The sequence below is a fragment of the Scomber scombrus genome, chromosome 8 (assembly GCF_963691925.1).
Source record: "Scomber scombrus chromosome 8, fScoSco1.1, whole genome shotgun sequence".
Classification (NCBI taxonomy): Eukaryota; Metazoa; Chordata; class Actinopteri; order Scombriformes; family Scombridae; genus Scomber; species Scomber scombrus.
Window position 1 is genome coordinate 15,476,967 of NC_084977.1, and position 23,761 is coordinate 15,500,727.

At 40.6% G+C, this 23,761-nt stretch overlaps 1 protein-coding gene across 1 annotated transcript in view; it reads right to left on the reverse strand.

The window, feature by feature from the left end:
- Positions 1-23,761, reverse strand: part of LOC133985365 (voltage-dependent R-type calcium channel subunit alpha-1E) — an 89,899-nt gene that overhangs the window by 18,164 nt on the left and 47,974 nt on the right. Inside the window, exons 5-21 of the mRNA XM_062424987.1 lie at positions 17,556-17,659; positions 16,403-16,561; positions 14,970-15,160; positions 12,207-12,310; positions 10,492-10,607; positions 10,170-10,223; positions 9,628-9,669; positions 8,331-8,426; positions 7,911-8,120; positions 7,615-7,727; positions 7,320-7,432; positions 6,740-6,871; positions 6,014-6,083; positions 5,592-5,709; positions 4,649-4,716; positions 4,332-4,423; positions 159-1,067 (exon numbers count right to left, since the gene is read on the reverse strand). Of these exons, the coding sequence (XP_062280971.1) occupies positions 159-1,067; positions 4,332-4,423; positions 4,649-4,716; positions 5,592-5,709; positions 6,014-6,083; positions 6,740-6,871; positions 7,320-7,432; positions 7,615-7,727; positions 7,911-8,120; positions 8,331-8,426; positions 9,628-9,669; positions 10,170-10,223; positions 10,492-10,607; positions 12,207-12,310; positions 14,970-15,160; positions 16,403-16,561; positions 17,556-17,659 (2,691 nt within the window). The remainder of the gene's footprint in view (positions 1-158; positions 1,068-4,331; positions 4,424-4,648; positions 4,717-5,591; positions 5,710-6,013; positions 6,084-6,739; positions 6,872-7,319; positions 7,433-7,614; positions 7,728-7,910; positions 8,121-8,330; positions 8,427-9,627; positions 9,670-10,169; positions 10,224-10,491; positions 10,608-12,206; positions 12,311-14,969; positions 15,161-16,402; positions 16,562-17,555; positions 17,660-23,761) is intronic.

The window sequence follows — 23,761 nt, forward strand, 5'->3', positions numbered from 1 at the left end:
ACTGAATTTGACCAGGATCCTTTGTTAAATTTCATTCTACTAACTTCTCCAAATCATTCCTGTCACTATTGTATTTGATCTATTTACTGAATGTGAAAAACAGTCCCAAACAAACATGTCTGTCAAAAAATCATGTTGGATAAACAGCAGTTTCTCACCTGCTCTCCTCAGGTTTGGAAACCTCTCCCTCCCTCTTTTCAGACTCTGCTTCCTTCTCCTCTACTTTCCCTGGGTTTCTCTTTCGCTCCCGGCTGACTGATCGATTCTCCAGGTGGCTTCCGTTCCGCGGCAATGACCCCTGACTTCTGGTCCCAGTCTGATTGTCACAGTGATGTTGCGCCCTCCTGCCTCTGACCCCACCATGACCTCCCATCTCGGGTGTCAGGGTGTCACTGTTATCTGGTGGTCGGAACTTTTTCACTGCCCTGTGCTGACGCTCGCCGTTCAATCTGGGGCTCCTGCGCTCACTGTTGGTGTTATGATTAACACCAAGTTTTCCGCCCTCAGTGACGGGCTGTACTTCAGGAGGCTCTGGTACAGCCATGGTCACAGAAGCATCAGGAAGGGGTTCTTTCATTGGATCCAGTGACTCTGGCATCAGTACTGACATTGACGGATCTGTAATGTCACCAGAGAGGGCAGCATCCAGAGGCATATCCACAGCCTGGTTTTTGGATGGTGACGCCAGGGGGTCTGTCTGACCCTTCAGACTCCCAGATGGTGTTTGCTGCATGGTCTTGCGGTGAAGTGACAGCGGATGTCCGTGCTGGGCCTGAGCTGCAGCAGGCGGCCCATCCTTCTCCTCGCTGGGGTTGTTGAACAGGATCTCTCGGCTGGACATCTGGCGGTGTTTCCGCAGCTGGCTGGTCCTCTGCTCCCACACTGACATGGTCATCCTTTTACTTCTCTCTCTCCTGGACATGAAAGAGTTAGAGGGGTTGAGTGGTGGGGGTGGGCGGAACTCCTTGATGCTGCCCTGGGCCTCTTCCAGGGAGCAGGAGTAGGTAGGCCGACTACGGTGGATGGCTCTTTTCCTGTAAAGGTAGGGCCGCCTTCTCCGGCTTCCCCTAATAAGAGAAAGAAAAGATAAGGTGTCAGTTTTTACATGGAGACATTCTATACATCGAATGCCAAATTTAACATAAGACTACAGCTGCTTTAAAGTAAGGAGTTAGCATGTAAGTTGAGACAACTTTATTTCAGCTTGTTTTTCAAATTATTGATCCAGGTTAATAGTTTAGTTGGCATGCTGGTAGACTTAAAATGCTAATTTTTAGGCCCTGTACAAACTGATAATGTAATAGTTTCCCAATAATGTAATAACTCCCAATAATGTAATAAAAAAAAATCAAAGCTCAATAAAAAATGTAATAATGTTATTACAATATTGAGGAAATTATTACATATTAGTTTCTGCAAAAATAATGTTAACCCAATAATGTAAAAAACCTCTGGTTAATGTAATAGTTCATTACATCATCGGTACAGATATTTTTACATTATTGGGAAATACACTTTATTACATTATAAGGAAGTTATTACATTATCAAGTTTTATTACATTTTTTATTGAGTTATGACAGTTTTTTATTACATTATTGGGATATTATTATATTATCAGGTTCTACAGGCCCTTTTTATTTAGCAATGAAAACATTTGTTCTAAGTAAAAAAAGGGAAAAAGAAGAGTTTAAGCAGTTTATCAGCAACAAAAAGCAATTTCATTTCAACATGAAACAACTTACTGGATCAATGAAGATGTAAAGTGATAAATTAACCAAGCCAGGAATTGTTGTGTGACTTCAATAAAAAAAAATGCAGAATGAAATCAGTGGAATAGATATAAAATATGTGGAATCAAATTATGTTTGAGAGTTTGGAGGAACAGGACAGAGCATGAACAGAATGGTACAGTATACAGGATGAATCTGGGACATTTACCCATTTAAGAAAAAGCAAGCAGGCAGTAGTGAGAGATTCAGAGAGCTGAACAGACAGTCTTACTTACTGGAGCGTGGACTCTTGTGTGGTCCGTGTTATCAATGAGCGATTGGTTGAAAACAAGACATTAGTGCTTTTGTGAGCAAAGACAAAACAGGCCAGGAGACACACAGCAAACAATCCTCAAAGATCACAAAACTAAACTTTAACACAAAGACCAAAGTTATAAAAACATCTATATAGAGGATGAATGCCATTCACCAGCTGTTCCAAATTTGTTATTCATAGCTTTAGGGTAAAACTGTTTTTTAGAGGACTACACACACTGATGAATTATTAATTTAATATCTAATTTCTACATCATGTATTCAGTTTGTAACAGAACATTTTCATTTTCCACATCCTCTCTTTAAATATTGATAATGAATAAAGAATCAATTTGGAGCTTTAACACTGGACTCTAGATGCTTTGGTGTGTGTCTCCATTGGAACCAAGCAGCACATTGACAAACAAGATGATGGCAGTATTAGACCAATTAAACAACATTAATAAACATCAACAGTGAGCGCAACACTGATAAGAAGACATCTTAAGTAGATTGAGATGTTAGACAGTCTGAGCTACAGTATGGGCACAGGTACAAAAAGCACAGAGATGGACCCCATCAGCAGACACAGGAAAAGAGTACATATTTAGATACCCTTCAAACAAAACCACCACATTGGGATGCAGCTCTGAACACCACCGCCACCTCAGAGCACTGACACATTTGCATTCTTTTAAGTCATGCTAGCACAGCTAAATGGGGAAATTCATGTGCCGAGCTTCCAAATATTAGCTTTATATATTCAGAATACTCAAGAGCATTTGGATGAGGAATTAAAGGCTGTGCAATGGAAGAAAACAACTGTACACACACTAAAATCACTATTCAAATATTCCGGTCCTTTCAGTATCACTTTGTTATAATGTATGTGAAAAGTAGTCAGACTGAGTGTGTGTGTGTGTGTGTGTGTGTAACTTCTGTTTTTCTTCCTTTGATCATGCTGACCAGATGCATGCGGTCCCAAGGTAAGATCATCATCAGCCTCCAGCATGCTGCATCACTTTTTTTTTCATTGAGCAAATTCTGTCATGCAAGTTTCCTGAAGGTCAGCAGGGGCAGGGGGGTTTCATAACTGACATTAGAGATGAGACCCTCAATGTTCAGAGGGTCCTCTCTGAATACAGACGCTGGTCCAAATGACCCCATGGTATTCCAGTCTTCTCTATTGGCTTTGACAAGAGCCTGACCCTAGGCTGGCTCAACTGAAACTAACGCACATCTCTAGTTTTCTTTTTTGTTCTCATTTCATTTCTCTTTCAAGAAAATGGCAAGACCCCAAGACAGAGAGAAAGACAGGGAGATAAAAAAGAAAGAAAGAAAGAAATAAAGAAAAAAAGAAAGAAAGAAAGAAAGAAAGAATGAAAGAAAGAAAGACAGAAAGAAAGACAGAAAGAAAGAAGGAAAGAAAGAAGTACATCATTCATATTAATAAAATGTTGTAAAATATCCACATGCCCATGCAACAAACTGCTTGTTTCTCAGAACATAGCGTGCATATATATGCAGTGGTCTCCACTCCTGTGCATGCACATGCACTTCCACCACCTACAACACACTCTGCAATCAATCCCTGAGTAAAAAAACAAAAAACAAAAAAAACAATCTATTCTGCACGCTGGAAACCTGGGCATTGAGAAAACAAGGTCACATTACCTCATGAATCAAATTTTCCACATATGAGAACCCTTAGACAGACTTTATTTTACCTCTTCACACTCTCTCCTAGCAACAATATCCACTTTGCTGAGTAAAAAAGGACATCACTGTGATGGACACACCATATTAATTTGGACACTAAGTAACCCTGTCTCCATGACAACAATATAAGCACCTCCCACCACGTGGTGGAACCAGTAACCATGGAGACATGGACTTCAGTGCTGGGAGCAGGCAGAGGCTATATATGTTTCAGTATAGACATATATCAACAAGTTTCTAGTGGGACAGCACCAAATACTGATAACTCAACAGGCCCTAAGTGATATTTAAGCGCTACAAGCCAGCGCTTACAGAGCAGCACAACTTGACGCTCTTTATATTGATGACCCTTTGCCTCCATCTATAACTGTTCAGCATGCCATAGTTTCATTATTAACTCTAATCTACTGCAACAAATGATAGACTCACCATTTGCTGGAGTCAATTCATGCTAAGTGTTGGTGTTGTCGTTTAGTCCTACATGGACCCTTCTTGGAGGAAGGGAGGAGGGAGAGGAAAAGAGAGACAGATGGAGGAGGGGAGAGGAGGGCGTCAGGCAGGGAGAGCAGTTGCATACAACACTTACTCTGAAGACATGAAGGAGGACAACGGTCCAACCTCCTTTGCTTTCTGGAGAGCATGCTTCTGATTGAATGCTGCTTCTGCTTCCTCTTCATCCTGATCAAAAGAGGAAAAGAGCAAAAGGCGGCTGAACACTGTATCATTTGTGACATTAAATAATTTAACAGAATCAAAGCGATGAAAGGAGGAAATAGCAGAGCTGGACATGGCAGAGTGGAAATATTATTGAAACTATTTAGCATTAATAAAACCAGATGATCAAAGCAGGCTTGTACTTTTCATTATGGTATTTGTTTTTATTATTATTCACTTTTTTATTACCTTAGTAAGTTCTTGTGCATTGGCAAGGTTGTCCACGGCAATGGCCAAGAAAACATTCAGCAGAGTGTCTGGTCACAGGTGAGTTAAGAATGTGTTCAAAGTGCTATGGTAATAAAAACACTGAGTGGCATAACACTGACTCCTTGCTATGATATACTGTAACATTTGCTAGTGCAGTTTTCACCTCTGTGCAGCTTTCATATTGTAGGCAAACACTCTCAGCACACAAGTTTACACAAACAGACGATATGCTATAGTACCTGCTTGGCATGAAATGGCTGGTGAAATGTTTGCAGTAGTAAACTGAAACCCAGATATTTTTCTGAGGAGTTTGTGGACGAAACCTGAGCTAAACAATGAGTGAATTTTAAAATTACATTCAACAGGTTTCCAGCAGCATATGTCTAATTGGATGCACATGTTGCTCTGTGTCTGCTGAATGTGTAAATAAGAATTTGCAAATATGTTTCCCATAAGTGAGTGTGTGTAAGTGTTTTGTGATTCAGCAACTAGGGGCAAAAAACCTACAATCAATCAGTATCAAGAATCTCACTTTAAAATGACTAATACAACTATAATAAAAGTGACAACATTTGTAAAGCAAAAAATCATCAATTTAAAAATATTGGTATGGTCTAAACCTGCTCTATATGTATATAAGTGCCATAAGATGACTTTTGTTGTGATTTGGCACTATTTACATAAAAATTGATTGATTGATTGATTGACTGATTGATTGATTGATTGATCGAACCAAATGCTTTATACTGAATGATAACAATGATAACCTTTATAAGGCATAACAGTCATTTTTAGTACTGATAATGTGTTCAAGCGCATCAGTAGATTTGTTACATCAGATTGTGAAATAAATTAGTACTGTATTTGCTATATTGGAATGAAACCTTTTACATTTTTTGAAGGAACAAGTAAAGAAGGATACAGTTTCCAAACAGTGTGAGCACTATAAAGTAGATGGAGGACCACATGCCTGATTTCACTCCTCCTTGAGAGCGAATACCGTTGTACATCACCTCATTCCAGTCCTCTCCTGTCAGGATCTGGGAAACAGACGCACTAAGCATCACTATTGAAATGAAGTACACTTCTCTCCAAATTTGCTACACTGTTATAGGCAAGGCAAGGCAGTTTTATTTATATAGCGCATTTCATACACAATGGCAATGGAATTTGAGAAATAAAAGTAAAACCCAATAATAGTAAACACATACCCCCCCCCCCCCCCCCAAAAAAAAAAAAAAAAACCCAAAAAAAACCACACACACACACACACACACACTAATAATAAAAACAAAGTAAAGAAACATAGAAAGAGAGAGAAATAAAATACTAGAATAGTAATACCTGAAAGACAGTCATGATGGCTGCAGGAAAGGTGTCAAAGTTTGTCGGGGTGTAGTCTTCGAAGATGAACCTGTGAGAAAAAATTGACACATATGGTCTTTAAAAATCTTAATGTTCAGTCAGAGAGAAATCATTCCTCCTCCCCAAAAAGCTGGCTGACTGATGGAGCTGTATCTATGCTCTGTATTCTAGAGCCCATGCAGTTCATACACAAGGCCATATCTTGTTTACCTCAGCCAGCCTTTATTGAAGTGACAGGCTAACAGGAAACAGCCTTCTACTCTGGGGAAAACCAAGCAACTATAGCTGTGTGTGTGTGTGTGTGTGTGTGTGTGTGTGTGTGTGTGTGTGTGTGTGTGTGTGTGTGTGTGTGTGTGTGTGTGTGTGTGTGTGTGTGTGTGTGTGTGTGTGTGTGTGTGTGTTTGTGACAAAGGCATAGTCTTAAATCCCTACCGAGCTCATGTAGTCTCTTATTATAATGAAAACTGTGAACAGGCCATAGGACAATTTGTTCTCCCCTCAACTCTGTATATTCAATAAAGAGGAACCTACTGAACAACAAAGTCTACTCAAACCTTCATTTTTTTGCTGTGTTGTATTTACTACCTGTAAGATTAGTCGTTTCCATCTTCACCCCATTTCTTTATGGACTCCTAAGCTGTGATGCATTGAACTATGAGCACTGTTATTTTATTCAGAGGACCAGGCATGACTTTTTATTGTTACCTTCCACCAAAGAGCTGCATGCCAAGAAGTGCGAAGACAACAATGAAGAGGAAGAGAAGGAATATAAGGGAGATGATGGACTTCATAGAATTCATCAGAGAGACGACCAGGTTCCTCAGAGACGCCCAATACCTTGGCAGTCACAAAAAAACAAATTAGTGCAAAACCCCACAAGAAAAGACAGTGAATAATATTGAAAGATTTTTGATTGATCTGATAAAAGATACAGACTTCGAGCAGTGAGTGTAGAAGAATGGGACTTTCCTACATGGGACTTTCTTTTGTAAGGAATATAAATATCATTGGCATATAGTATTTCAATATTTAGGGTCCTGTCATTTATTCTTGTTTTGGGCTGGGGGAACATAGTTTTTTGTGCACTTTGCAAATATTGCAAAAAAGACTAAATGAAGCTCTAACACAACCTAGTATGTCTTATTAATGTGAAATATAGTATATTGCACATCACACTAATGTGTCAAACTTTACATACGCAACACTGCTGCCAGCAACCGTTTCTAATAAACAGAACAAAATGTCTCAACAGATGGAAAAGAGTAAGGAAGGCTGCTGCACTGACTTTGTGATCTTGAAGATCCTCAGCAGACGGAGAGCACGCAGGACACTGATGCCAAAAGAAGTGCCAGGCCTGAAGAAACCCCACAGCACTTCAAAGATGCTGCCAACAATCACCTGTAGAGATATATCAATAAGGAAAAGCAGATTCAATCACGAATAGAGGAACAAATCAAACATTTGATACAGATGAGAGAGACAGAGAGACCGAGATACAGGGCTGATGCTGCATGATTTAAAAACACAAGCAGTTGAATTTTGGGAAAACAAATATGAAGAGAAGGAGACGAAGTACTGACACTGCAGTCAAAGCAGTTGAAAGAGGAGTGGAAGTAGAGGCGTGGGCCTAAGCTGTACATCTTCAGAAACATCTCAGTCAGGAACAGAGCGAGGAACAGGAACTCTGCATAGTCTGGAACAGAAACAAAAAGATATAAACATTTTGGCACAAACAAAGACCACAACAATTGTCAAAAATAACTAAAAACATCAACTTTCAGCTTTTACAGCTGTAAGAGAGATGATGGGCAGGGGATATTACAATCCTGAGCATGTTTCATACTTCAAAGTCATACTGAAATGAGGTGTGACTCACAGAGAAAGTTGGACAGCCAGAGAGGCTGATTGTGGTGAACAATTGCAACACACAGCGTGTTGAGAGCCACCAGGCCCAGCACTGTCCAGTAGAAGGTGTGTGTCTTCACCACGCGGCGGATGGAGATGCGCAAGAGACGCTCTTTACGGCGAAAATATGCTGTTGGACCTCGTCTAGCACTCCTAATACTTGCTCTGGCCATGGGGATACCTTCAGGGACAGAGAGGGGGAAACTGTGGTTTAACCAGCAGTGCTTGTATAGTACAGCATATTCCCCCCCCAAATCTTGAACTGTGCTCCTAACAATGTGATTTTTACAACAGTATCAAACATGCATTTCCAACACTGAAGTGGAGCTTGGTGTGCCTCACTAGAGTATGCATTGCACATATTTATGAGCCTGTCCACTCTCCCACTCACCCACAGAGGAGATGTCACCATATTGTTCTTCCCCTGGTTGCCCTCGACACACCACATCCATTCCTCTCCTCTTTATGGTGGTGGCTCTCTTCAACACTGCAGACAGAGAACGTTGAAAATAAAAAGTCCCAGGAACAAGCTGATCAAACAGTGTTACCGATACAGTCAATGAAGTTAGAGTAGATGCAACATAATGTGAAGGTGGTAAACCAAGGCCGACTTCTGGGCAACACGACCAAGCTATACTTGCTTCTCATTTTTGTGTTGAATCACTGACCACATTTATAGTTTGTCTGGTCGTATGTCAACATTGCCCCAAAAGCTGTCTAATGCTTGACCACCCTTACATTTTTAAGACACCCATAGTTAGTCTTAGGCAGTATGTAAATGTGTAACCATACAATGCAATGAAAAGATCATGATGAGGCAAATGATGAGAAGACGTGAAGATCATCTGCATAACAAGCTAATGCTGGTGAAGGTTTAGCTGAAAGGGAAAGTTAAGCTCATTAGCGCTGCAGCTGAATGAAATAAAAATGATCATTTAATGTTGGTGTAATGATCCAAACAACTGAATGCAAACCTTCTGCTGCTATTTTATGATCTCTGTCATAGCGAACCATGCTCCAAGGCGGCTTGGCGGTCCGTGCATTTGTCTTGTTTGAGCCGTGTTGTCATACAGTATCAGGGGACTCGACATGCAGTGCACTCATGCCGAAGTGAGTGTGATGAGGGTGTTTTGACCTTTTGCTGAAGGATTTGTTTATGATTACCTCTCATCTTACCCCTGCCTACCCGACCCGACTCACACCATTCCACTACCTTGTGATTTCTGAATCTACTTGTGGTCAATATTTGCTTGGAGATTTGTTAATAAGCCACTGATCAAACACACACACACACACAAATATTGCTGCCATCCCACACACCGGAGTGATTGCTAAAGGCAGGAACACCGGGCCCTGTCAACACACATACACATACACGCACACACACAAAACAAGCCCATGCATGATAATGTCTTTCCAGACAAGTGGTTGCTAAGGCAACCACAGTGCGCCACCTTTCTTTTTAATCAAAGCTATCAGAGCTTCCGTATTTATTTCTGTCACAACAGCTGAACCCACTACCTAATTTTCCTACCAGTTTACCTGGTCAGGGTGTCTTTGTGTGTCAAATGACAGAAACATACCTAAGATTTGCTTTTGTCTTTCTGTGTTAAAGTGTGCGTGTGTATGTGTACAAATGGGGTGGTGAAGCTGGTGAGGGATAAAGCAGAGCAGAGGACGGTTCTCACCATAGACACCACCTGTACTCCACTCTGGGAGCTTCCTGAGAGCTGCCAATCAATCAACATTTAATAAAAGGCCTGCTGGTTTCACGAAGAGGAAAGGTCAAAGTAGAGTTGAGAGGGTCAGAGCAGGCACTTAGCTGTCTGCGGGGCACCTTGTCTAAAGGCAGGTTTAGCACTATCAGGGCTAATTCTCTCTATGTGAAACTGAGAGTTGTATAAAGGGATGTAACAGTGTAAGTGATGCATGCGAGTGCGCCACAGCAGCAACAAAATCTTGGCACCTCATGTGAAACCATTTTTTCAATTCAAATTTTCCAGCTTAGCCGTAAAGTTCCACCAGATTCAGCTTCACTAGAAAAAAGTGCGTGTCAATCTAAAATTAAAGACACATACACAAAACATACTATAATGGTATATGCCTGAAAAATCTTTGTAAAGCAGATTTGCATTAAAACAGTTTAAGAGAGACAGAATGTAAAGCAATGTGAGCAGAAAGACAATGTGCACAATGGAGGTAGGACAAACAAACACCTCCTCTAACTTACCATCAAGTGCAGAAGGTCCTGAATTCTTATTCTCCTCAGCAAGCATCACCTCCTCTGGAAAGCAAAACGTTAAAACGCAATTAGGAATGAGCAGCAGATGATGGCTCAGATGGAGAGACAGTATACTGGCATTTTTGTAGTTATATGTGTATCTTAGTTGTGGCAGAACTAACAGCTGCAAGACAACAGGCTGCATCAGACAGTCATGTGTTCTTCAATGGAGATGGTTAGTCTTAAAGCTTAAAGTAAAACAACGATTTCCCTTTTCTCGTCATGAGCCAAATCCTTGATCTCCCTGAGCTGTGACTGAGAGTAAAGCCACCTGCTCTGTCGATCCAGGCCCGGTAGCCGTTGAGCTCTCTCTCAATCTGCTGTTGGCGTCTCAATTTCATGAAGGCCCTGCGGTTCTCCACCCTCTCCCTCTCCTTGGCAAATTCCCTGCAGATCCAAACCACAAAATCATTTATTTTACTCTCTGAGGGTAGTGGGATTTATAGTCACACACACATTTATAAATAATTCCTCTTGGAGACAATCATCAGATAAACTATTGCTGCCTTGAACTTAGCTCTTGTTACGGTTTATTAGACCACAAGAGGAAGTGGAAGAGTAGAGGAGAGGAAAGGAGAGGGGAGTCTTTGTCTTCTTCGTCCCTCTCACTGTGGAAATAATGACAATAGATCTCCCATTAACCTTTCTGTAAAACTAATTAACTTGTATAGACTTTGACACCGTGCACTGAAACAGCACGGCTTGGTATGACAGTAGCTGTTGTGCCAGCCACTCAACCAGACAGTGAAAAATGAAAGCTACAGTCCAGTCTGCCAGATCCTGAACCAACTAGACAATAAAAAATCTGACTGTACAGCTGTGACCCATTTCAGGGGCTGCCTCCTTTAAAGGAATTGGCCCATGAAGGTGGAGTAGCTTTTGGGAGACTCAAGACTAGTGGGCTGAATCTGTGTCATGTCTCCAAAGGACACCTGTCATGTCACAAGTTCACACTATACTACATGCTAATTCTAAGCTGGTTTTGAGCATGCAATGTGTTCATACTGGAGAAGTGAGAGAAGGAAGTGTAGCTATTCAGACTGGGTAGCATGCATACTAAATACGAGAGATTTTTGAGTGTACTGTTGAAGGTTCAATAACGTGAGGCACAAAGGAAATGAGCTGAGAAAACCCCCAAAATGAATTGTGATTGGTGGGGAGACAGTTAGAGTAAAAAATAAGAACAAGAATTAAATATTTTTGCTCTTAATTCCTCCAAAGTATGAAATTGGGACATACACATAGTCTACCTTCACCAAGACCAAAAACTAACTGGAAACACTGCTAAAAGCTTAAAGTGAGATATCCATTTGATCAGTCCTCGCCAAGTCATAATGTTGACATTTCCAAGTTAATGGCAAATTTAATGGTAGTTTACTGTAAACACATCAATACACTGTCACTTCTATTTATTTGTATTGCCCTGTGAAGTTTTAAACAATATATCTAGGCTGCCAATGAGTATAAACAGCTAAATAGCCTGTATTCCATCATTTACAAACTGCAGTAGCATATAATGTATTTAGCAATGACTGATGACCGCCTAAACACAAACACCTGGTAAATGTAATAACATTATATGTTGATAATGACTCGATTGCACTGTAAAAGGGACAGTAAAGGAAATGCAGGTTTTGTCCTCTAAATTAGGGCAAGAGAAGGCTCCATTTTGAAATATACAATACAATACAATACAGGCATTGTTTGAAAAATGCAAATATGGAAATAAACAGCCTCTGAACTGGAACACAGTATGAGTCTGTCTGGCAGACTCCACACGTTTACAGAAATGTTTATAATTCAATAATTGGTTGATAGTGGACAATGAAGTCAATTCAAAGGCAGTGAGTATGAAAAAATAAAGTTTTGACAATAAATATGTTTAAAAAATCCCCATAAACTTTTATTAGAAGTCAAGTCTTTGTCAAGTATACAGATGTTGTTGATAGACAACTACCTGGGGCTTGGACATAAGAGTTGACCTACCCAGAGAGGACTCCCAGCACCAGGTTCAGGACAAAGAAGGAGCCGATGATGATGAGAGGGATAAAGTAGAGCCAGTTCCAGTTGGGGCCCAAGGCATCGTCGGTCTGTAACATAAAAAAAGGCTTAAAGTCAGTGAAATAAAGTCAGGCTTGAGCAGACTTGTGCCACTGTTGGGATGTAAGACAGAAATACACCAGTGTAGGTGTTTGGGCGGCTGCTGGAGGTTCCAGTCCAAGTGCAGGTAGGGCACTGAACAGAGACATCCTGTGTATTGATCTGGTCGGTCTCACAGAGAAAGTGTGGAGGAGAGTGAAGGTATTCTGCACTGGAGAAAAACTAGTGTATGAAATAAATATAGAAAAGGAGAGTTGCATTTCTGCATCTGGACCTGAGAAAGTAAACATGTAGGGTGTCTTTAAATGTTTCATGCATAGAGTGTGATTCTTCACTCCAGTGTTTGTGTGTGCATACAGTATGTACCTCTGTGTATTCAACGTTGATTAAACTAGACTACGGTAAACATCATTACAGTGCGTATGTACGGTCAGCGGACCTTTTGAAGTAGCACAGAAGCATTATACAATCTGTCTCGTTCCTCTGTCCTTTCTTGTTCTCATTCAGCATCACTTAGGGCAACATAATACAATCACTCTGGAAAATCATCTTCCTTCATCAATCTCAATAAAAACTGAAAGAGCGGGCAGCTGATTACAAAGTACACCCAGACACAGCAATTTATGTGTGTCTCTGCGTGCGTGCGTGTGTGTGTGTGTTGATTGTAACTGCTGCTGATACTGACATCATTTTGAGTTTGATGAAAAGAACTAAAAGCAAATGATTCTTATTGTCTTTTGATTTCCACCCATGTCTGTGACTGACAACCCTGACCTTTAGCCACAATAAGTACACATAATCTTTCAGAAGTAGTGCCTTCAACAAGCAGACAGCAAAATACCCATCTATCAACACACTGTTCTTCCATCCTTTACCTGATTAAAACTGACACAGAGTAACGACAATCTTCAGACTGTAATCTGGTGAAATGAATGAACTCCGTAATATCTGAATTTCCTGAAAAGCAGTGAAACCAAATTTTCGACCTTTCTCTTGTTATGTGGTAACCTATGAACAAAACAATGTACTTTCAATCTTCATAAAAGAAACAGCCAGCACGTTTGTCCTTGAGGGAGCGTTTTTGTCACATCATCTCTTCTCTCGCTCTAATCTGACCATAACATTGGCAAAGAATCTTTGAAAACTGACTTTTTTCAAAATTTGATAAAAATGTGACTCTGTATCACGCAAAAATGTCTGCCTGCAAAAGTCCCTTCCATTTTCCTTCAACTGAGGCAACACTAATACCAAATCTTTGTGATATTAATTTGTAAGACAGAGCACATGTAGGACATAACTTGCATTAAAATTGTCCATTTAATGATCCAAAATTCAAAAAATCACATTGATTAAAATTCACTAACCTACACTTAATACACTAAATGGCCCAGGCTCTTCTAAAATGACTAAAGTAAATAGTAGGAAGAACAAACCATTGATTATGTTTCCAAAGATGCTGTTCTGATGGGTTTTTTATTTTTATTTATTTTTTTACATGTGCACGGTTTTGTACAGTGTTCCTATCTGAACAGGATCTGGTTATTCTGCTCAGTTGCAGGCAGAGGTGAACATGATTGGACTTGATTTGTTGGATGGTCATGCAGGCAACAGCTATATCAAATTAGCAAATGGTGCCACTGCTTGCCTCACTGTCTACACACTGTCTGTCTGTGTCTGGCTACCTGACATAGAGGCTCTTGAGGCATAGTGCAGCATCTCCTCCTTGTCTGACAGCCCTCTGCGGCAGAAAATTGTATTGTTACTGGTTTCAATGCTCATTATTTGAACAGATGTCTCTGTGAGATGCAACATGATACATTATACTCCTACTTCTCTTTTGTATAACTTAAGGGGATTTTAAAACATTGCCTCAAAAAGTGCAGCTGACTTTTTATATTGGGCTAAGATGAATATAAAGCTCCTTAACTCCTATTTTGAGTCAATCTTTGAGCAATCTGCCCATTTTTGTCAAGCAGGATGACAAAACTAAACACCCGTGGTCACATAATCTATATCTAATTATTCGATATTAACATGGAAGGAAAAGTATACTTTTCAGGTGTTTCAGGCAGACATTCATAAAAGCAAAAGTGAAGTTTTCTGCAAGATTTGATATAAAAATGAATTCTTGATAAAGAAAATAACACATTAGATCTGTATTTTGAGTAAGCAGAAGCAAAAGCGCAATTTTTCCATTTACACTTTTTTATACATAGCAGACAACATTTTTATCCTAAGAGAAATTGAAGCATTAGACATATTTCTTGACTAGTATGTGGGCAGTCTAATCTCTATTCAGGCAGCATTTTGCAGCAGGTTATACATTTCTTGAGACAGAGAGAATAAAAAAGGCAATCTGCAAGCAAAACTGAAATCGACAGAATGCTCATGCAGTTTCAACACTGAAATCAAGAGCCCGTGACTCCCCTCCCTACATTTTCCTGAGAGAGAGCCTGAAAGAAAGGAGGCTGCAGGGGTTGCACACATCCACTCAACAACCATCAGTGTGTTGGACCCAAAGCCGCTCGTGTTCATTAGGGTTAATGGAGTCTAAATTGTGACAAAACACTTCTGCGCCTCTATAATTTACTGCAATCCAGAGGAATATTATGAGTGGCACATGTGTGTGTTTGAGTGTGTGAGCCTTACATTGTAGAGTACAGTGGTCCATCCCTCCATGGTGATGCACTGGAAGACAGTGAGAACAGCAAACAGGATGTTGTCAAACTGGGTGATGCCATCATTAGGGCCAATCCAAGTATCGCTGCAGTTGTATTTGGCTGGACACTGACGCACGCCACATGGGAACTCAAACTCGGAAGAGTCCACTGTCTCGTTTTCTAAACAGCAAGGTTTAAAGACAAGAGAGGAAACGAAGCAGGCATATGTCATATACATTACAAAAGACCTGTTAGAAGCATTGCAATGTTTCCTGTTACAACTGTATATACAGTGCATGAAATTTGAAGGCTTGAATGCTTTTAACAATTTCAGTTTTAAGCTCCAGCACATGCAATTTAAAACAATCCACAGGTAGAACACTGGTCAACACTATAAGATAGATTTTGAAACATCTAATGCAATGTTTCCCAGTCTTGATTGTCAGCAGTGGAGTAATGTTGCAGTGAACTCTTAGATGATGTCTTGTCTGAGTATGTATCAGTCAGCCATAAGAGTGAATTCATAATAAATAAAAAAAACAACCTCAATAAAACAGTGGAAGAGCAGAGCTCTGTTTGTATTATCAAACTGTCCATTCAGTTTTTAGACAGGAGGAGCTCGGAGTTTAATGACAGCTGTGAAAGTACAATGAGCCATTGTGGTGCTCCGTATTGTTGGTTTTAATTATACAGGACAACACTGTCAGTTTGGTTTGATAATGTCTCCAGGTGCAGCTTGACATACCATTGTGTGTATGTGTGTATGCATTTGTGATTATGATAATAGGGCTAGCACCTAAAGAGCTACGTAAATACACATAGCATGAAGTCACACACACACACACACACACACACACACACACACACACACACACACACACACACACACACACACACACACACACACACACACACACTTGCATAATAACAGCAACCTGACTCTTTGCTTTTATGTTCTGTGACTCAGTCTGTTGTCAAAAATAGCTCTAAAATGATGCCTTTATCTGTTCACATTAACCTTTTCAGGTCCCTTCTACCAATTGCTTTTGTTTCATTCATGCCACCAGTGTGGCAGATGATTAGACTATTTCCAGTTTTGCAATGCAGTTTGAATTAGATTTCGGCACAAGAAGAATACAACATCTGAATAACAGTAATCACCAGATATCAACATTGGATACCATCATAAATGGAGTAGTATGAATCATTGTGTGTGCTTGTGTGTGTAACTGAACCGATCTGACTTACTATGTGGTGTACTATTGTGGTGAAAGTGATCAAAACGTGGTGAATTAGTAGCATGTATGATTTTAAATGTGTGCTTTATGTATAGATGTTCATACACACATTCTGCTCAGGTGTCTGTATAGATAAGCATTTCTATGCATAATCTGAATAGATATACAATGTGTATGTCTGTACCCAGTATTCCAGGTTCTGGCTGGCAGGTAGAATGAAGTTTGCCACTGTAAAACTCCAAGCCGATGATGGCAAACATGAGGATTGCAAAAAAGAGCAGCAGGCCAATCTGCAGCAGAGGAACCATGGCCTTCATTATAGACTTCAGGACTATCTGCAGACCTGGAAGTAGAGCACACAGTGGACAGCTCAGTTAATGAGAAAAACACATCCACTATACATGAAGCTCCCTTTACAGAGATTTAAAAGTCCTATACATCAGCCTCACATTGGTCTTGTTCATTATCTCCGCAGGGTGTAAAACTGGAAGGGATGATATGTTTGTTGCGTATGTGTCCGTGTCTGGGTCTCCAAGTAATCTCACATACTTACTGGACTTATTAGTCTAACATTTTTTGTGCAAATTTATGACTGTAGGCTACAGAACCTCTCCTGGTTGCAGTGATTAACAATTTTTGAAAAATGTATTTCATAACCCAATTCCTTATGAGCCTATCGTAAAGCTCAGACTTTTGTCTTTTTAGCAGACCTTGCCCTTTTAAGGTATGCATTACTACATAGGAAAAGGCTTTTCCAGCAATTGGCTAGGCTAAAAACAAGGCTCATCTAGTCTGTTGCAGGCCACATTTTGCCTTTGTCATGGCTCAAAACCTGACATCCATAGAAAAGTTTGGTCTCATACTGAACCAAAGCATCTGCTGATTAAATCTATACCTGATATGCTATGATCAAATAAGGTTAGTCACAATACCAGATGAATAAATCCCTGTGTCAATTATCCTTGCTACCATCTTGACCATACGCACCTGGCGGAGATCTGCAGTCTAGTGAGTGCACTCTCTACACTGAAAACTTTTGTGGAATAATAGGGACGCAGTTTCTATAAAAAGGTGTTCTTCTTGATTTTTTCAATATAATTTTTAAATTTTTTGGTGAACGCACCACAAACAAAATCCCATCCTCAACGCATGGCCAAACAAAACCAGAACCATTCATATAGCTACTGTAGATACAACAAGTACAAGGGATTTTATTAGTTTTTGTGACGTGGTTGAATGAACCGTTTAACTGTTTAGCGTAGGAGTTCTGTGTTAACAAATATATAAATTAAAGTGAAAACTACATCCACAACTGTTATGAAAAGACAGATACTCACTGGGGATGCCTGAGACTAGTTTGAGGGGCCGGAGCACTCGCACTGCCCTCAGAGTCCTCAGGTCCACTGAGATGTTCAGGTGAGCCCCTGCTGCAGCCAGGATCCTAAACAAGTATACACACACAAAAGTGCACACGTTAACCCACACAAACACACAACCAGAAGACCGCAGAATTAATTGTTGATTTTATGCTTTATAAGCTGTTCGGAACTGTGTTGCAGAGGGGCCTCGCACACACATACACACACTAATACCACTGCGCACAGTGTCTGAGGATGGCTGCAGTGTTTAGATATGCATTGTGAAGACATGAGGGTCTCCAGCAGGCAGAGAAAACAACAAGGATGTTTTTGGGGCTTTTGGCTTTTTCCCTATGTGTGGGAGGATGGCTGTGACAACTGCTATTTAGGAGGAGAAAAAAGAAAGCAGCTCCATCAGGGGGAAGGCAGGACACCCTTAGGCATGGTGCAGGGATGTGGAGAGGATGTTAGAGGGACAGGGGCCCAAATTCATTAATAATTCAATTAAAGAAATATATGCCTGGAATGAATACCTTTGTGACACTGTGAAAGGGATATTAAAATATATATATATTTCAAACAAACCTATGACTAAGGTTGGTTCAAAGGCAGCTACAATTATATCAACACATAATAATAATACTGAAGCTTGGAAGACACAAAAAAAGCAACACATGAGCTCTAGATAAGGTGCATTAGACACTGGTTTCATTTTTATTGATTTCAGATTTTAACAGTTAAGGTTCCCTCATCCCTTACCACATCCCTAACCCTAACCTTAACCCTAACCCCAACCCCATAATAATGAAAAAGTAATGAAAAAAGTGCTTGAACTTTCCTATTTGACTAAATATATGATGACATTTAGCAAACATTCACATTCAACATTCATGTAAATGTAGCCGCATTCACTGTCCATGTACACATATTCACCTGTTGAGCAAACATAACATATAAAATACAAAGAAAGGAATATATATATGCTTAACTGTAGCTTTACTTTAGTGTCTGACAATAGGCCTAATAACACAAGCACAATGACAACTTCACTGCTGAGTTCATGCCATTCAATTTTATATTAGAAACTCAGATTAATTTAGCTAACACTGAACGCACCTCATTGGTTGCTTGTTACAGAGGGGAGGAAACTTCCTTAATTCCGTTGTGTTTCTTAAGTGTATAATATTATTGTTATCTTGTAGCTTGTGGAGGATAAAAATGAATACATTTTTCACAGCTTTATAACTAACTTAAAGAACTTGGAGAGACGTGTTGTGTGTGGCAGTATCCATACTCTTTTTGCATGGGATGTAGGATAATAGTCCCCCTTCTGTCAACTGCAGTCACTTTAACTCATAGTAATTGCAAATACTATTAACACAAATTATACTTATATAAATTCTCCCGACAGCTAACCCCAGAAAAAAAATATGAGTTTGTTGCTGTGTTACACTGGATGTAGCAGGAATAACAGGAATTTATTTATTTATTAAAAAAAAAAAACACCCCAGAAAAAGGGCACTTTCTCTCTAGGAGGCCAAACGGCAGGTGCTCAAGCCCCCTTCAAGGCCTAGCTATGCACATGCCCAGCATGGATAGACAGTATGCTCACGAACAAACACATATGTGGACACACACACACACACACACACACACAGCAAACACGTCTATCCTTTATATGGTGCACAAAGCCCTTCAAAAGTTCCATTTTTACTTTGTTTGTCTTGTTTTGTCTCCTTTATTCCCACCGCCCTGTAAATACACCTCTGTGGCCTTCAGTCCTCAGACTGATGAGAAAAAATAAAAGCAGCGTCTGGTGATCTCCCTCCCCACTTCCTCATTAGTCTGCCCTCCTGCTTTCCTTTCCTCTCACTTGCCTTTCTGTCTCCCTCTTCATCCACTAAACCTCTCTCCTCTTATCTCACTCTTCCTCCACCTGTTTTTTTCCAACTACCCCTCCCAATTATTCTTGCACCCATGACTCTTTCTCTGTTTTTTTACATTTTCCACTGACCTGAACACATATTTATTCCCCTTTCTACTGGATGCCTACACAAGGAAAGAGACATTAATGAAAAATAGCAAAAAGGGGGAGGTTGAGTAGATGTGTTTTCCAAATGTAGATTATGTTATTGCAAGACTTTGAAGTCAATATTATGATTGCTAAATAAAACTGACTGAAGAGGTGAAATCACGTGATGATTGCTATATAATTTCACACATTAAAGACACAGATAAAGGTGGTCACACATTTTAAGGAAGGAATTTGAAGGTAAGTGGATTATGTGCAGATCTGTTATCACATGATTTACAACGTTGTGTGAAAGTACCATCTTCATATTTGGTCTTTTGCTTTAAGATGATTGCATATTTGATCATCACACAGTTAGACACATTGCAACGCACACCCAATTAAATGTGACACAGTGGTGAGAATGAGTCCCATCTATAGTGTTAGCAGACAAACTGTCATCTGATTTAATTAAGAGAGGATAAGGAAAAAAGTGAAAGGGAGTGAGAGAGACTGAGAAACAATACGGAGAGAAGGAGACAGAGAATGGGGGTGAAGAATTAAAATAGCTCACCATCATCCACACAAATATAGAACTTGTATTACCCATATGAGCTTCACACCTCTAACAATGCCACTTTCTCCTCCCCCTTTTCACCTGCATTTACAAATTCTCTACACCTCCCTCTACTGTCTTTTCTCCATCCCTCCTTTATTCCCCTTCAATAACCCTTTGCTGCTCCTACCACCTCTGTCATTTCATCCCCAACTTCCTCCATCTCTCCATCTTTCTTCAGACCATTAGTCAGTCCTGGCTGCTCTTTAGTTGTTATGGAGACTAGAGGATGGAAGGTCTAAAAATGGCTTCCTCATGTCATCCACTCTAATTCAGTGGATGTCCTGGACCACGTTTTTCAGTAACCTCTGTATTTTGAAGGCATGTGATGCCCTAAAAGTTACAAAACTCGTTATTTTCTGACGTCAAAAATCATGTAAAAGGGATTTTTGTGTTTTGTTTGTTAGCTTGTTTAGGTACAAGGCACGATGTAGCCGGCTCACAGTGTATGGCTCTTTTATGTTTGTGTCTTTATAAGCATTAAGCCATTATAACACTGCTGATTACTGCTTAATTCAAATAGATTAGACCTGTTTTGATCACCTATATTCAAGAAATTGGACACCCAGTGATACTGTGACTGAAATGCGCCCAGACGGGGCACCTTTATGACAAAAATAAAAATTTGAATCTGTTTTTTTGTCCCTTTTTTTCTACTGTTGAGAGCTGTCCATGGTTCTGAACTGAATATTAAAGTAATCTGTTGTTATTTTTTATTTCTTTGTTTTTGTTTTTTGTTTTTAACCCTAACCCTTTGTTATTTGCTTTATCTTATCTCTCAAATCAGAAGTTCCGTCTTAATACATGTTTTAATACGAGCTTGGTTCACGTCCACATGCCTGAGACACTGACAAAGATTCACTCCCAAACACATGAGTCTTATACTGTCACAGAGTGGGTCAAATATCTACAATGCACAGTTCGAGCAGAATGTGATATCCTTGGTGAGGCACCTAAAGTTATTTCGGTCATTATCAATCATTCTTTGACATGCTTGTCCAGACTTTACGGAGTCATGCTGAGTATGGTCAGAGAAAATACATACTAACAGCCTCTTTGTTTTAAAAAGCCACTAATTGTTGTGGCCAGGACTGGATGAACTGGAAGTATTTACAAACTAAACAGAAGAAACCTCAGATGATTTGATCACAATCTGTCAACACCCTGACTACTGTCCAACCAAGGAGTCATCTTTCCTACATGATCCAAACATGGACAAAAGTCTGAGTTTACAATTAAGTGACAAGTAAAAAACAGCACTATATATTTTATAGCTCAGTGGAAATATTTTATTGTTCCAGGCTTTCTATTTCCACTCTGGTTTTAAAACAGAGCTTCCAAACAAACATCATGATAATTTTAGCTGCATTTTAATTGTACAAAGTTGATATTATCCCCGGAGTGACAGCTGACAGCGTGGATAATTTTAAACTCACACAACTTTGTGATGATAACTAAAAATTAAATTTAGAAATATTGTCTTTTATTAGAAAAATAATCCACACGCTGTTAATTGGCTCCCATGATTATAAATGCAACATTTGGATAAGACAGACCTCATCAGTCATTAACTACCTTTGCTTCAGTGGAAGAAACAGTCTGGCATTACTTTTAAGTTGTCTTTTTTATGTTTCATATTCAGAATGGTTTCTTCATCATCCAACTAAATAGCAAAAACTATACACTCTAAACTTAAGTCATATACAGTATATAATACCTACATGTATTTAAGCCTTATCCTACTTTTAATATGTGAAAATTATTTCTTATTTCTATATGTTCTTATCCTGTCATATGATTACAGGCTTGTTTACATTTCACTTCGTTGAATATGACCTTTTGTTGTCTGTAAAACAGAAGTTTTCTGCAGGTATTTGATATCACTGTTTCAATTCATATCATATGCAGTGCTTTATTCATGATTCAGAGGATGTCGCTCTTAATTAACAAACCTGCCTTTTCCACATGAACATAATCACAGCTGGATAGAAAACTTTAGGTTATTTACATAACCCCGGTTCTCTGAGTAATATGAGTGAGATGTCTCACTATGGGATGCACGCCTCGCTGCAGCCCTCAGAAGCATTTATCTCATTACGCCAATCCTGATTGGCAGGTGAACGTGTCCGTCCGCCACAGGCAGACGGACACCACCCTCATTCAAGATAAGCACCTCTTCTCACTCGCCCAAGCAAGAAGGGTAGTCTGGTGAGACATCTCACTCATATTACTCAGAGAACCGGGGTTATGTAAATAACCTAAAGTTCTCTTTCATAATATTTCGTTCGATGTCTCACTATGGGATATGGTTGCTCCCGTATTGCCAGACAAGCTTATCGAGCGTCCACCAACCCACAGGGAAAAGGTACTCTGTTCCAATCAGGACAGCAAAACCGCGCGTGCCACGCACGGAGCGGAGACGTCCAGCATATAAAAACGGACAAAAGTGAGAGGCGAGGACCTACTCGCTGCAGCACAGATGTCCTGGACAGAAACTCCCCTGAATAAGGCCCAGGATGCGGCCAAGCCCCGAGTCGAGTGCGCCCGCAGACCCGCAGGTGTCTGCAAACCCTGACTCGTATAAGCCAAAGCAATCGCCTCCACGACCCATTGGGACAGGCGCTGCTTTGTGACAGGTTTCCCCTTATGAGGATTAGCCCAGGAGACAAACAGCTGATCGCTCCTCCTGAAACCCTTAGTCCTGTCCATGTAAGTGCGCACCGCACGGACTGGACATAACGCATGTGACCGCTGCTCTCCAGGCGAGGCAGCAAAGGCCACAAGGTCAATAGGAGAACATGAGCCCACTACCTTAGGCACAAAGGCCGGGTTGGGCTTCAAAATCATCCTCACATCCCCCGGGAAAAGCTGAGTGCATGATGGATGCACCGAAAGCGCATGGATGTCACTAACCCGTTTAGCCGAAGCCAGAGCCAGTAACAACACTGTCTTGAGAGACAGGTGTTTCAAGCCTGCTCCCCCCAGCGGCTCAAAAGGAGGACCCTTGAGCCCCTCCAGAACCACAGCCAGATCCCATGGTGGCACCAGCGGTCTGGACACGGGGAGAAGCCTGCGCGCTCCCTTCATAAAACGGCAAACCAGCGGGTGCTGGCTCGCTGTTTGTTTCCCAAACCCCACGTGACAGGCGGCTATAGCTGCCAAGTACACTTTAACTGTGGAGAAGGCTTTTCGTTTGTCAATCAGGTCCTGTAAGAATGACAATATCACACCTACTGGACACTGAAAAGGAACGTGGCCATTTCTGTGACACCAGTCCTCAAACACTCTCCACTTACAGTCATACAGAGACCTAGTGGAAGAGGCTCGAGCACTTTGTATAGTGGAAATCACACGCTGTGGGAGTCCCACAGCTGACAAATTGAACCACTCAGGGGCCAAACCCACAGCGCCAGGCGTTCTGGGTGCGGGTGGAAAACCGTCCCCCCCCCCTGTGATAACAGGTCCCTGCGCAGCGGGAGCTGCCAAGGTTGCGCGCACAGCAACCGATATATCTCCGCCAGCCAATGCATTGCAGGCCAATGCGGAGCTATCAGAATC